Source organism: Pseudophryne corroboree, chromosome 6 (genome assembly GCF_028390025.1).
Source record: "Pseudophryne corroboree isolate aPseCor3 chromosome 6, aPseCor3.hap2, whole genome shotgun sequence".
Classification (NCBI taxonomy): Eukaryota; Metazoa; Chordata; class Amphibia; order Anura; family Myobatrachidae; genus Pseudophryne; species Pseudophryne corroboree.
This window is the reverse complement of record NC_086449.1, coordinates 57,130,800-57,144,777: the sequence shown is the minus strand read 5'-3', so window position 1 is coordinate 57,144,777 and position 13,978 is coordinate 57,130,800. Positions and strand designations below refer to the sequence as shown.

Sequence of the window (13,978 nt, the reverse complement as noted above, 5' to 3'; positions counted from 1 at the left end):
CTGGTTCACCTGACGCGTTTCGCTGCAATCAGCTGGCAGCTTTATCAAAGGTATCCACAGTTAAGACATGTGGGGTTTATATACCCCCTCTAATATGGTGGCTAATTAGCCCCTAGGGGCACCTGATTGTACAATTACGTGATCACTTTAGAATTAGATGTATAAAATTAGAGCAAGCTTATAAACTGAGACAGACCTACTTCAGATGGAATATAATAGACAACGAATGTGTAAATTATTCATAAAAACCAACTTGGTTAAAGGTTTTTTTAGTAAATAAATAAATAAATAAGAGCAAACAGGAAGTGTGCTGAGAAACAGTAACCAATGAGGGGATTTGTTGTTAGACATGTTGTCATGGAGATAACACTGATAGCTTTTGTTATTGGTGGGGGAACATAACGAAGGACGGTGCTGGGATTACGTATTTCCCAGTCAGTGTTCCGATCACGTGACCTGTGTGTCACGTGATCGGAGCTTTGTATTGCATGTCTCCGCCGTGCGGGAGGAGAAATGGTTACTAAGCAACCAAGTAACATAGTGGGTTGCACAGACCGGGGGCCGTAGCGGCTCTTCCGCCCTGGTCCGTGTAATGAGGGAGACGTGATTACGTCAATGTCAGTGACTAGGGGTAAGCATCACTTCCGCCCTCCAGTCTATCGGGGATGTGGTGCTTCCGCCAACCAGACAGTCAGAAAATAAAAGTTTATATTTAGGTGGAACAACGACCATTTAGATAGTTTTATAAATCTACCACAACAGGACTAGTATCCAAAGATAAATAAAAAGATTTCTTTTGATTTAGATACGAAATGACAAGTATCTTAATTGCAGCAATATCACATCCATTATATAGGAATTAAATAGTTAGTTTCCCAGAGGGGTAAATGGAATATAGTTTTACATATCTACTTAGTACTCGATATATTAGTTTTATTTATATTTATATGTTATGGTAAGTATGGTGATATAGGGACCGAGCATGTGTCCCCACAACTAATCTATATATATTTTTTATAATAAAAAAAAAAAAAATTTTTTTAGTAATTATTTGTAAGGTTCGGCAGGGTAAGTAAGGCACTGAGAAAGAGAAACGCATGTCCCGCCAGGGTGCAGCTGTTTTATAGAAAAGGTTGTAGCTTTTCAAAAGGAGCTATATAATCTTTATAGGGGAGAGAATTGATTATTGGCGATATGTCATATTATGGTGTTCAGTTCTACAGCCTCATTAAGACCCCCGGGGTAAATGGAGCCCATTCTTAACATCCAATATGTTTCCTGTTGGCATAATTTTTGTATCGATCCCCACCCCTATTAGTTGTTGGGATGTGTTCCACTCCAATTAGTTTAAGGCAGTTGGGATTGCCTTGGTGGAACTCATGGAAGTGTTGGGAAACACTATGGGATGTCAGTCTTTTAATAATATTTCTACGGTGTTCGAGAAACCTGATTTTAAGTTTTCTGGTAGTACGACCTACATATTTGAGACCGCATTCACATGAAAGAATATATATAACATAAGATGAATTACAGTTAATGAAGTGTTTAATTTCATATAGTGCCTCATTGTTTACAGTTTTAATAGTTTTAGTTCTGTTATCTATATGATTACAGGTAATGCATCTAGTTGCTCCACATTTAAAGAACCCCTTAGTGTTGGACGGAAGCCAGGAGTCTAATTGGGCCGTAAATTTTGAATCAGGTTTCAAGAAGCTGGGTGCTAGTGAGTTCCTGAGGGATCTGTTCTTCCTGAAAATAAAGACGGGGTCAACTGGTAATAGGGGAGCTATTAGGTAGTCCTGTTTAAGGATATTATGGTTTTTCTTTATAATTTGTTTAATTTGAGGACAATAACTATTGTAAGTGGAGATAAATGCTATTGGTTTCTTGTCTCCTATTATATTAACTTTGTCCTTTTTTTGAAATAATAATGCGTTTCTGTCTATTTTTCTGACTTCTTCAAGTGCTTTATTTAGGAGGGTTATAGGGTACCCTCTCTGTTCAAATGATTTTAGCATCTCTAATGCTTGAGCTTCAAAAGATGCTGTATCAGAACAATTGCGTCTGAGGCGTATGAGCTGTCCCCTGGGGATGTTCCTCTTCCAGGGGGGGTAGTGAGCACTAGAATAATGCAAATATGCATTAGTGCCTACTTCCTTGACATAGTTGTTGGTGTGTATTTTACCATCTTTGGCTTCTAGTGACACATCTAAAAAATTAATACATTGGGAGTGATATTGGTGAGTGAAGGTTAAGCCGTAAGTGTTGGAATTAAGAAAATCAACAAATAACTGTGCTGAGTGAGAATCCCCATCCCAAATAATAAAAAGATCGTCAATGTACCTGCCATATAGGACCAGGTGCGCCTCCCAACCCCCCTCCCAAATAAGATGTTCCTCCAGTTCACCCACATAGAGGTTGGCGTAGCTGGGGGCGAACCTGGTCCCCATGGCGGTACCCTTGACTTGTAAATAGTGAGATTGAAGAAATAAAAAATAATTGTGATGTAAGATGTAAGAAATAGAATCAATTATAAATTTCTTGTGGGTCTCACTCAGGTCCCCATCTTGATTAAGTCGGTTAGATATTGTGAGTAGGCCTTTTTCATGTGGAATATTTGAGTATAGGCTTTGAACATCTAGGGTAAGAAATGCATATGAATTTAACCATTTCACATCTTTAATAAGGGATAGGAAGTGAGTAGTGTCTTTGATGTGGGACCTGAGTGTGGGTACACGCGGTTGTAAATGTGAATCAACGTAAAAAGATAAATTGGACGTGAGGGAGTGAATGCCGGAAATAATAGGTCGCCCTGGGGGTGAAGTGAGGGATTTGTGTATCTTGGGTAAATGATAATATACCGGAGTGACAGGGTGTGCAGAATACAAAAAGTGGTATTCATCTTTGGATATGACTTCAGCGTCTAGGGCCCCCCCCAGAAGAGTTGCAAGCTCCCGGAGGAAATCTTGAGTGGGGTCACTACTCAGTTTGGTGTAAAACTCGGGATTTTCTAGCTGTCTCATAGCCTCCGATATGTAGTCGGTCTTGTTCTGTATAACAAGCCCACCCCCCTTGTCAGCTTCCTTAATAATTATGGATTTATCTTTGGTTAAGTTGTTAATTGCCCTCTTCTCTTGTCTGGACAGGTTAGATTTACTCTTTTGCGGATGAAGATAGATATCAGAACACATTGTCTTGAAATCATCTAATGTGACCTTGTAGAAAGTTTCTATACTTGAGCCTTTAGATTTAATTGGGAAGAATTCCGACCTTTGTTTGAAGTTCTTTCTAGATATGTCATACAGTTTCTCTGTTTTATTGATGGTACATTGTTCTGTGCTGCCTAGTTCCTCCAATATATCCAGGGCTAACTGGTCATCATTATCGAGCACTATGGGTATGGCCTCTTCTTTCCTTTGTTTTATGTGTTGTTTGGCAAAATATCTTTTGCGACATAGGGTTCTAATATATCTGTTAAGTTCCACAAACAGGGTAAAGATGTTTGGGGGAGTGGATGGGGAGAATTTTAGACCTTTATTTAAAAGAGTAATTTCTGAATCTGTGAGTACCTTTGAAGATAGATTGAAAATGGTTGTGGTCTTTATTCCCTTGTTCCTATTCCTATTTAGTTTCTTGTATTTTTCTTTCTTACCCCCTCTTCTACCTCTGAATCTGTACTTCTTCTCCCTCTTTTTGATGATATCTGTTGTTCGTTTGCGTATGGTATTTGGTCCCATTGTAGTTTGTTTGGGCGTTTGTCTAAAAAAACTTCTGTTGTAGTTTCTATCTTACTCATATTCAAATCTCTCTCTTTAGGTCTCGCTCCTCTACTCTGTGTGTCATGGGATGGTCTATCCCGTATTCTAGGGGATACTGGGTGGGAGTACCTAGAGTATGAGGTTTCTACTTCATTTCTTTTATCTCTCCTAGAGGAGGGAGAGCTATTGGGCCAGTATTGTCTAGTATGTTCCCCCTCTCTATGTTGGGGGTAATTAAGGTTCCTATATGGAGATGAATATGTTTTTCTAGTGGAGAAATTTCTACGTCTAGTTGATGTTGATTTGTTATATGGTCGACCCCGAATTCTTTCGTATGGTCTTCCTCGCTTCCCTTTTCCTGAGACTGCAGCTTGGCGAAACATCTCATACCTAAAGCGCCCGAGTACCCCTGGGCAACCAACCTTTCCACACCTACACATAGTCATCCTTGGGCTGCTAGGATATGAGCTGTTTCGCCAAATTTGATGAAAGAGCAAATAGAAGACAGACCTACTTCTCGAGGTGGGACACTGGGAATGAGGATAGAGGTGAAAAGTCTGAGCCACACCTTAGACTAACGGAGGAATTCTATAAATTAGAAGACCTACTAAAATCCGAGTTGAAACAATGGCTAGACGGTGTAAATTTACAAAAATACATCGACAAGAAAATGATCCCAAGGGGACTCAGACTCTTCAAACCCTCTATCTTCCAAGAGAATAAATTATTCCAGGAACAATGGGAGAATATTCTTGATAGATGCTCCCTCTCCTTAATGGAGTTAGTTATTAAATACAGACTAGAAAGAGCCAAACAAATAGAACAAGAAATTGAGGAAGTTAAAAAGAGACTTGAACCCCATGCTAACACATCTGAATTCAAAGAAAGGGACAGGATCATTACGGAAAAAATTGACAAATTCGAACAAACGCTTCTAGACACTAAATGTAAAAAATTTAGACGAGATTTTGATGACTATACAAAAGGAACAGTGAGAACATATAAACTAAAGAACAGGGAGGAACAGATGGAACAGCGAGGAAGACCATACGAAAGAATTCGGGGTCGACCATATAACAAATCAACATCAACTAGACGTAGAAATTTCTCCACTAGAAAAACATATTCATCTCCATATAGGAACCTTAATTACCCCCAACATAGAGAGGGGGAACATACTAGACAATACTGGCCCAATAGCTCTCCCTCCTCTAGGAGAGATAAAAGAAATGAAGTAGAAACCTCATACTCTAGGTACTCCCACCCAGTATCCCCTAGAATACGGGATAGACCATCCCATGACACACAGAGTAGAGGAGCGAGACCTAAAGAGAGAGATTTGAATATGAGTAAGATAGAAACTACAACAGAAGTTTTTTTAGACAAACGCCCAAACAAACTACAATGGGACCAAATACCATACGCAAACGAACAACAGATATCATCAAAAAGAGGGAGAAGAAGTACAGATTCAGAGGTAGAAGAGGGGGTAAGAAAGAAAAATACAAGAAACTAAATAGGAATAGGAACAAGGGAATAAAGACCCCAACCATTTTCAATCTATCTTCATAGGTACTCACAGATTCAGAAATTACTCTTTTAAATAAAGGTCTAAAATTCTCCCCATCCACTCCCCCAAACATCTTTACCCTGTTTGTGGAACTTAACAGATATATTAGAACCCTATGTCGCAAAAGATATTTTGCCAAACAACACATAAAACAAAGGAAAGAAGAGGCCATACCCATAGTGCTCGATCATGATGACCAGTTAGCCCTGGATATATTGGAGGAACTAGGCAGCACAGAACAATGTACCATCAATAAAACAGAGAAACTGTATGACATATCTAGAAAGAACTTCAAACAAAGGTCGGAATTCTTCCCAATTAAATCTAAAGGCTCAAGTATAGAAACTTTCTACAAGGTCACATTAGATGATTTCAAGACAATGTGTTCTGATATCTATCTTCATCCGCAAAAGAGTAAATCTAACCTGTCCAGACAAGAGAAGAGGGCAATTAACAACTTAACCAAAGATAAATCCATAATTATTAAGGAAGCTGACAAGGGGGGTGGGCTTGTTATACAGAACAAGACCGACTACATATCGGAGGCTATGAGACAGCTAGAAAATCCCGAGTTTTACACCAAACTGAGTAGTGACCCCACTCAAGATTTCCTCCGGGAGCTTGCAACTCTTCTGGGGGGGGCCCTAGACGCTGAAGTCATATCCAAAGATGAATACCACTTTTTGTATTCTGCACACCCTGTCACTCCGGTATATTATCATTTACCCAAGATACACAAATCCCTCACTTCACCCCCAGGGCGACCTATTATTTCCGGCATTCACTCCCTCACGTCCAATTTATCTTTTTACGTTGATTCACATTTACAACCGCGTGTACCCACACTCAGGTCCCACATCAAAGACACTACTCACTTCCTATCCCTTATTAAAGATGTGAAATGGTTAAATTCATATGCATTTCTTACCCTAGATGTTCAAAGCCTATACTCAAATATTCCACATGAAAAAGGCCTACTCACAATATCTAACCGACTTAATCAAGATGGGGACCTGAGTGAGACCCACAAGAAATTTATAATTGATTCTATTTCTTACATCCTACATCACAATTATTTTTTATTTCTTCAATCTCACTATTTACAAGTCAAGGGTACCGCCATGGGGACCAGGTTCGCCCCCAGCTACGCCAACCTCTATGTGGGTGAACTGGAGGAACATCTTATTTGGGAGGGGGGTTGGGAGGCGCACCTGGTCCTATATGGCAGGTACATTGACGATCTTTTTATTATTTGGGATGGGGATTCTCACTCAGCACAGTTATTTGTTGATTTTCTTAATTCCAACACTTACGGCTTAACCCTCACTCACCAATATCACTCCCAATGTATTAATTTTTTAGATGTGTCACTAGAAGCCAAAGATGGTAAAATACACACCAACAACTATGTCAAGGAAGTAGGCACTAATGCATATTTGCATTATTCTAGTGCTCACTACCCCCCCTGGAAGAGGAACATCCCCAGGGGACAGCTCATACGCCTCAGACGCAATTGTTCTGATACAGCATCTTTTGAAGCTCAAGCATTAGAGATGCTAAAATCATTTAAACAGAGAGGGTACCCTATAACCCTCCTAAATAAAGCACTTGAAGAAGTCAGAAAAATAGACAGAAACGCATTATTATTTCAAAAAAAGGACAAAGTTAATATAATAGGAGACAAGAAACCAATAGCATTTATCTCCACTTACAATAGTTATTGTCCTCAAATTAAACAAATTATAAAGAAAAACCATAATATCCTTAAACAGGACTACCTAATAGCTCCCCTATTACCAGTTGACCCCGTCTTTATTTTCAGGAAGAACAGATCCCTCAGGAACTCACTAGCACCCAGCTTCTTGAAACCTGATTCAAAATTTACGGCCCAATTAGACTCCTGGCTTCCGTCCAACACTAAGGGGTTCTTTAAATGTGGAGCAACTAGATGCATTACCTGTAATCATATAGATAACAGAACTAAAACTATTAAAACTGTAAACAATGAGGCACTATATGAAATTAAACACTTCATTAACTGTAATTCATCTTATGTTATATATATTCTTTCATGTGAATGCGGTCTCAAATATGTAGGTCGTACTACCAGAAAACTTAAAATCAGGTTTCTCGAACACCGTAGAAATATTATTAAAAGACTGACATCCCATAGTGTTTCCCAACACTTCCATGAGTTCCACCAAGGCAATCCCAACTGCCTTAAACTAATTGGAGTGGAACACATCCCAACAACTAATAGGGGTGGGGATCGATACAAAAAATTATGCCAACAGGAAACATATTGGATGTTCAGAATGGGCTCCATTTACCCCGGGGGTCTTAATGAGGCTGTAGAACTGAACACCATAATATGACATATCGCCAATAATCAATTCTCTCCCCTATATAGATTATATAGCTCCTTTTGAAAAGCTACAACCTTTTCTATAAAACAGCTGCACCCTGGCGGGACATGCGTTTCTCTTTCTCAGTGCCTTACTTACCCTGCCGAACCTTACAAATAATTACTAAAAATTTTTTATTTTTTTTATTATAAAAAATATATATAGATTAGTTGTGGGGACACATGCTCGGTCCCTATATCACCATACTTACCATAACATATAAATATAAATAAAACTAATATATCGAGTACTAAGTAGATATGTAAAACTATATTCCATTTACCCCTCTGGGAAACTAACTATTTAATTCCTATATAATGGATGTGATATTGCTGCAATTAAGATACTTGTCATTTCGTATCTAAATCAAAAGAAATCTTTTTATTTATCTTTGGATACTAGTCCTATTGTGGTAGATTTATAAAACTATCTAAATGGTCGTTGTTCCACCTAAATATAAACTTTTATTTTCTGACTGTCTGGTTGGCGGAAGCACCACATCCCCGATAGACTGGAGGGCGGAAGTGATGCTTACCCCTAGTCACTGACATTGACGTAATCACGTCTCCCTCATTACACGGACCAGGGCGGAAGAGCCGCTACGGCCCCCGGTCTGTGCAACCCACTATGTTACTAGGTTGCTTAGTAACCATTTCTCCTCCCGCACGGCGGAGACATGCAATACAAAGCTCCGATCACGTGACACACAGGTCACGTGATCGGAACACTGACTGGGAAATACGTAATCCCAGCACCGTCCTTCGTTATGTTCCCCCACCAATAACAAAAGCTATCAGTGTTATCTCCATGACAACATGTCTAACAACAAATCCCCTCATTGGTTACTGTTTCTCAGCACACTTCCTGTTTGCTCTTATTTATTTATTTATTTACTAAAAAAACCTTTAACCAAGTTGGTTTTTATGAATAATTTACACATTCGTTGTCTATTATATTCCATCTGAAGTAGGTCTGTCTCAGCTTATAAGCTTGCTCTAATTTTATACATCTAATTCTAAAGTGATCACGTAATTGTACAATCAGGTGCCCCTAGGGGCTAATTAGCCACCATATTAGAGGGGGTATATAAACCCCACATGTCTTAACTGTGGATACCTTTGATAAAGCTGCCAGCTGATTGCAGCGAAACGCGTCAGGTGAACCAGGGACCCTCGCCAGGAATTGATTTGAAGGAGGACCGAACCATTTCCCTAACCTTTGTCCAGACGGCCTTTCCAAATTCTCGGACTGCATATAGCAAGTACTTCATAAAGGACTGTATCAACCGTAACGCATGAGGAGCTCTCCATCAAAGATTCTGGAGCACATTACCCTCTAACGGTAAATAGTCCATCCACTGGACCTTGCTTAATTCTGAGACTGTTGTTTAAAGCTGGACTGTAACATTACAGGGAAAAATATCTGGAACGGTCAATGCATAAATCTCCACAAACTCTACTCTCTCTACCTGGCGAATTGGGTAACCCCTTAGAATGTTTATTTGAAAATTTGCAAATTAGAAATTATACCTACTGTTTCTGACATGTACTCATTTTACCAATCTAGTTTTTAATATATACCTACTGTAACTATTTTAGGAATAAAACTGTTTTATTTAATATATCAACATTGTTGTATTCATCAAATTCAGCGCAGTCTCAATACCTTTCTCTTTGTGCATTACATACGGGAGTGACTTCCCTTTTCCTGAGACTGCAGCTTGGCGAAACATCTCATACCTAAAGCGCCCGAGTACCCCTGGGCAACCAAAATTGACAAGTAGCCCATAACAACTGATATGCTTCTATCTATCATTCCATAGAATGCACTTGATAAATGCTACCTAAATCTGATTGGTTGCTATGGACAACTTCTTCACTTGACCACTTTACCACTCTTTACGCTAGTTGGTACATCTCCCCCAGGGTCTTTCTGTTTAAGCTGCCTCTGAGTGTCAAAACGCATGAAAAACTCAATACCTTCTGCACCCTTGAAGGGGTGGAGAGAGGAGATAGTAAACTCTACCTATGGTGGAATAAGGCATTAACTTTCCCTGGAATCCATTTATTGTTAAACAACTACTGATGCTGGCATGACTGGAAACTAAATGATGGTAACCTGTCCATTAACCTTTTGTAATTGCTAAATTAAATAGGAAAAGGGCCAAACAGGGACACCAAAAACAGGGTGGGGCTGGCACAGATTACCCGGGCCTGTCACGGCAGTGCGCACATTTGCAGCAATATGCCATCATAGAACCACATCTCCACTTTAGTACAGGGGCCCGACTTGATGTCTCGGCAGCCATGGTGACAACTATACATAGACCACGCAGATCAGTTTATAGGATTAATTGGTTCCACTGCTTACACTTTATTAAAGGTGGGATGTATCACATCTTAGAGAGAGAAAATGCAGAGTAGCTGCCCAGAGGAATCAAACAGCGTCTGTCATTTTAAAGATAGTACTACATAAATGACAGATTCTGTGGGCTACTTCCCCACTTTATTGGCCTGAAGCAGATGTGGACTTGAGCATCCAGGGCCATATTACCCATTAGGTTGACTAGGCTGAAGACTAGGGGCCTGGCATGGACAAGTGGCCCATCAGTTCTATACAATCCTCCATTGGCACACCATCATATGCACCATTGGCACTTGCACCTGACCTATGGCAGATGTGGTTCCGTCATCTGTACAGGACCTCTGTGTAAGCAGCTGTGCATCTGGGAACGCAGCCGCTATCACTGACACACCAGCGATACTCCCATAACATGCCCGTGAGACAGACTCTTTTTGCGTTTACTTCAGGCCACCTTCCAGTCACTGCCCTGGAACATCCATCACTTTTTCTGATCCTATCTGACCCATTTTCAACTGTGCCTTTGTGTAAACACTCAGGGTAATACAGGAGTGTTTACACAAAGGCACAATCGGGGATTTTCTGAATTGCAAACTTAAATATGACATAGTTATCACCATGCACCAAGAGCGTAAGAATGCTCTTTCTATAAATGTGAATAATGTTATTCTGGATAGACGATGAATGGGTCTGTAACTCTATATACCAAGCCTTGGAGAGACATAAAGCGGGGAGAGATAAAGTACCAACCAACCAGCTTCTAACTGCCTTGTTACAGGCTGTGGAGACCATTTTTGTATGAGTTTTAGCTATTTAAAACTCACTGTGTATGATAAATCCAGCCAATCAGCGCCTAACTGTCATGTCTTTGTACAATGACAGTTAGGTGCTGATTGGCTGGAGCACCATTTATCATATGCAGTGAGTTTTAAATAGCCAGAACTCATTCATATGGGCCGCACCGCCCGTAACAAGGCAGATAGGAGCTAATTGGCTGGTTCTTTCTCTCTCTCCACTTTACCTTTCTTCAAGGTTTAGTCCGCCCCGCATGTCAGGCCCTAACCCCCATTTCTGCACAAGTACAAAAGCATCGCACAGCAGCGATGGTTTTGTACTTGACGAGTAGCTCCCTACCTGCGCAGCTCCCGGGAGCTGTTCGTCACTGTCCGGGTCGCAGCGGCTGCGCCCGCCGTGGACCACCCCCATCTGCGTTGCTCAGACCGCGCCCCCAAAATGGCGGTCAGAAGCCGCCGGTCCGCCCCCTTCCGCCCAGCGACCGCCTCTACCTGTCAATCAGGTAGAGTCGATCGCTGGGCTAAAATGGCCATCGGCTGTCTGGCATACGAAAACGCACACCAGCGATCAGGTTTGAATTACGCCCACAGACGCCAAAATCCCAGTATAATTGGAAAACATGGGATTCTGTGAACCTGGTGATGATAAGGTGAAGTAAGCATGCCTAACCCAAACATGTGCACTGTTGTCATATACTGTATTGTTTTGGCTTCTCTCTACTTATAGGTAAAAACCACAGATCCTAAATTACAAGATGTCCTGCAAGCCTCTTCCACCATGGAAGCCAACGCATATAAACCTATTGGGGGCAATTACCTGCATCTCGGTGTCACAGGAGGGGTGCTGAAACCAGGAGAAAATCTTAATATCAACTTTAATATCCAGAATAAGGAAGCCGGAGTTCAAAACCAGATTACCCGCTTTAACTATGTGGTAAGGACCAAGATCATTGCTTGAGCTCCTACATCATTGGTGTCTCTTCTCACAAAGTACAGTTATACCCTTTTCCACTAGCTAAATTTACCTGTGTTTTTGCATGGGGGCGCACATCAACAGGAGTTTTTAGTTTGTGGCAACGTCTCGACACGCGTAGCTACCTTGGTTGAACACGGTAATGACTCGGATAACTGTGCAGTGGAAACGGTCATTACCCGTGTTTTCAGACCCGAATAACGAGTGACATCAATAGCTTTTACAGAGCTTACCCGGGATAAGTGGAAACAGATCCGACCCGGGGATAACCCGTGTCGAAGTGCAGTGGAAATGGCGGGAACAACACGGGTTGTAGCCGGGTTAAACATTCTGGATCGGACCAGGTACACAGGTGGAAAAGGGGTATAACTGTATCAATGGATTCTCCAGTTATCATCTCAAGACAGACAAAAGCTACCTCTTTTCAAGCTTATACATATATATATATATATATATATATATATATATTTGCAAATTATTATTTAAGGTTTTTTTCTTTCCTTGCTATTATTGGAGCAACAAACATGCAGGGGTTTATAATATTGACTGTGTATATGGATATATGCAGATTTCTGGGGAAATACTGACAAGTTACAAATTGCCATATGCAATAAAGACAAAGTGGGCAAAAGGGACTGATTCACTTTGGTAAGAAAAGCAGAAAAGTAAGTAACTGGGTAAACCCATCTTGCACTGCAGGTGGGGCAGATATAACATGTGCAAAGAGATTTAGATTTGGGTGGGGTGTGTCCAAAATGACACTGTCTAACATGTGTGGGCTCCATGCAAAAGCAGCAAGTATTTACCCTGCACAGAAAAAATAAAACCCACATAAAAATCTAAATCTCTGCACGTTACATCTGCCCCACCTGCAGTGCAACATGGTTTTGCCCAGTTGCTTGCTTTTTTTGCTTTACTTACAAACATGAATCAGGTCCAATTTCTTGAAGTAAAAGCGATAGACGTTGCAAGTCATCTTACTAGTTCTTTCTAGTGAGTTGATTACAAGTTTCTAGATAATGATTAAATAAAATAAAAAATATGGTAGGTGCTGATTACAGTGTCTAAATATGGCATCCTATGTAAGCGACTGAGTATCTCTGTACATAACCGCTTTTTGCGACATGCCACCAACAGCTTCACCACCCGCCTGTTTCATTTAATTTTCAAATTTGCAAATGACAATATACTGTACTTTTTTTTATTAGATATTAGATATACTTAGCAATGCAACAGATTTTGGGCCCGATTCAGGTTGTATCAGCATGCTGGGGGCCGCCTTGCCCTGCGATGGGCAGCCCCCAGCATGCAATCCTTACTCAACTGGGCCCATAGTCTGGTTTTGGGGGTATTTTCTTATAAATTGCATTTTACGTTGTTAATTGACAGCAATAATATCAAATAATATGATATTAAATTCAAAATCAGACCTCTTTTTGCATTTACAATTATTGCCAAATTAAGCTGTATGGGCAAAACATCAAACAATCGGCAGCTTTGAAATACACTCCTCAAGTTCCTGCTGGTACCTGAAAATAGTCCTGTGATCGAACAGTGGGGCTTGTGATCAACTCAGATCTACTTTATTTGTGTTCAATTCATATTCTATGCTACCTTACAAAGCCAGTAATAATAAAATAAAACAACACATCTGTACCATTGAACAGTTCAGTCTATTTAATATCCCTATCAAAAAGAATTAATTAATTTAATGAATCAAATTTATAATCATGGAGATGACGTGTAACATCTATCTGCTGTTGCTCAGACCAGTGGGACATATTCACATCAGTTGTATCTGTAAAGTACAAGTCACAAAGTTAGGGGCGGTCCAAGAGAGGAGTTAGCAATTTTTCTAACAATTTGAAGGACGAAAGATATCTTTGGAATTGGCACCTTTTTTTTTTTTTTTTTTTTTTTTACATATTTTAATATTGGGGAGGCATTTCTGGGTGTGTGGGCAGCGCTGTAGAAGGGGAAACCAATAAAGTTTTTTTCACCCACTGCCCCACCGATTTCCACTGTGCCACCAACTTATAGGCCCTACTTATTTACGGATACCACTGAAAGATATGAACGATCTTGTTTATTAATGAACAAGATATCATTCATATCTT

General features: G+C 40.3%; 1 protein-coding gene across 1 annotated transcript in view; it reads left to right on the top strand.

The window, feature by feature from the left end:
- Positions 1–13,978, top strand: part of LOC134936120 (complement C3-like) — a 192,289-nt gene that overhangs the window by 71,842 nt on the left and 106,469 nt on the right. The window contains exon 12 of the mRNA XM_063931029.1: positions 11,616–11,822. Coding sequence (XP_063787099.1) covers positions 11,616–11,822 — 207 coding nt within the window. The remainder of the gene's footprint in view (positions 1–11,615; positions 11,823–13,978) is intronic.